Below are 1168 nucleotides of genomic sequence, written 5' to 3'. Positions count from 1 at the left end.
AACCCGGGAGAGGCTTAAACAAATCAACGTGCTAACGCGATGATGACAGGCCGACAAAACGCTAACTGAAGTGAAAACAGAGGGAGCGGCTCGGCTCTCTGCGGATCCATAAGTGGAGCTGATGGAAGGTTGGGCTCGGTGTGATTTACATAATTGGGATGTTAATTCGTTAAGCCGTGGGAGTTGATTATGTTGCATATTGATTGTGTTGTTGTGCTGCTGTGAGGTCACACACCTCTTTAACCAAAGGTATATATATACACGGCACGCCGGGAATTGTGGGAGTCTGATTAAAAAAACATTAATATTCCTGCTGACACACTGTGTTTCTGACATGTGTGTTATGAAAGTGTGTGTGTGTGTGTGTGTGTGTGTGTGGATGGATGGAGGTGAATAAAGAGGAAGAAGAAGAAGAAGGAGGGGGGGGTAAACTCCCACCTGGTCTTACCGTTCTCCGGGTGCTCCATCTCTCCGATGCTGCCGTCGGGCGTGGTCCTCTCGTAGTGGTCCTCCGGCAGCGCCAGGGGCCCGATCCGAGGCCCCGACGACGACTTGGAGCTGGGCGTCTCCGACTCCTCCAGGCCGCTGTCGTAGTAGCTGTGCTGGGACGCGTCCTGCAGGTCCTGCGCCTGATTGGCCGTGGAGAAGGTCACACGGCGGTGGGGGGGCTGTGATTGGCAGAGAAACAAAAAGGAGGCGGGGATTAGTTCTTTTACAAACTCATAGTGACACTTTAAAGTTAAATTTAACATTATAAATCAAGTTGAGGTGAAGCGGATGAAGCGCTTTAAATGATTAAAGATATAAAAATAACTTTACAGAAGTCACTTCAACTAACTCTTTGCTCTCAGACTTCTCAAACTCTCTCATTTCGTTCCTCTATTTAATGTTCTCGCTTCCTGAAACCAGAAGAATTCTTTCATCTCGTCTGCTTTCATGATCCTCTTGTTTCATTTTACATGGAGATCTCATCTGATCTTCTATCGTCTTTAAAACGACAGACATCTGAGGAGTAAAATGAAAGAGTGACTTTAAAAACAGAACAAACGAGTCTTTGAGCGTTCTATCAGTGAGCAGAGGCGTGATCACGATAAATAAAGACGTGAAACACAAAGGAGACCATTAGCTTTAAGTCAGGCAGTTACGCTTAAAAATACACTGAAAGTGA

At 46.2% G+C, this 1168-nt stretch overlaps 1 protein-coding gene across 1 annotated transcript in view; it reads right to left on the bottom strand.

Moving 5' to 3' along the window:
- The window catches only part of LOC137875797 (protocadherin-9-like), an 80469-nt gene extending 79599 nt beyond the window's left edge, over nt 1–870 (bottom strand). Inside the window, exons 1-2 of the mRNA XM_068715307.1 lie at nt 820–870; nt 449–668 (exon numbers count right to left, since the gene is read on the bottom strand). Of these exons, the coding sequence (XP_068571408.1) occupies nt 449–668; nt 820–870 (271 nt within the window). The remainder of the gene's footprint in view (nt 1–448; nt 669–819) is intronic.
- Between the last annotated feature and the right edge of the window lie 298 nt (nt 871–1168).

This window comes from Cebidichthys violaceus, unplaced genomic scaffold, assembly GCF_023349555.1.
Source record: "Cebidichthys violaceus isolate CVI_PGR_0920_01 unplaced genomic scaffold, fCebVio1.0.p SCAF_2, whole genome shotgun sequence".
In the NCBI taxonomy this organism is placed as follows: Eukaryota; Metazoa; Chordata; class Actinopteri; order Perciformes; family Stichaeidae; genus Cebidichthys; species Cebidichthys violaceus.
Note: the sequence above shows the minus strand (reverse complement) of the source record. Positions and strands in the feature narration are given on the sequence as shown.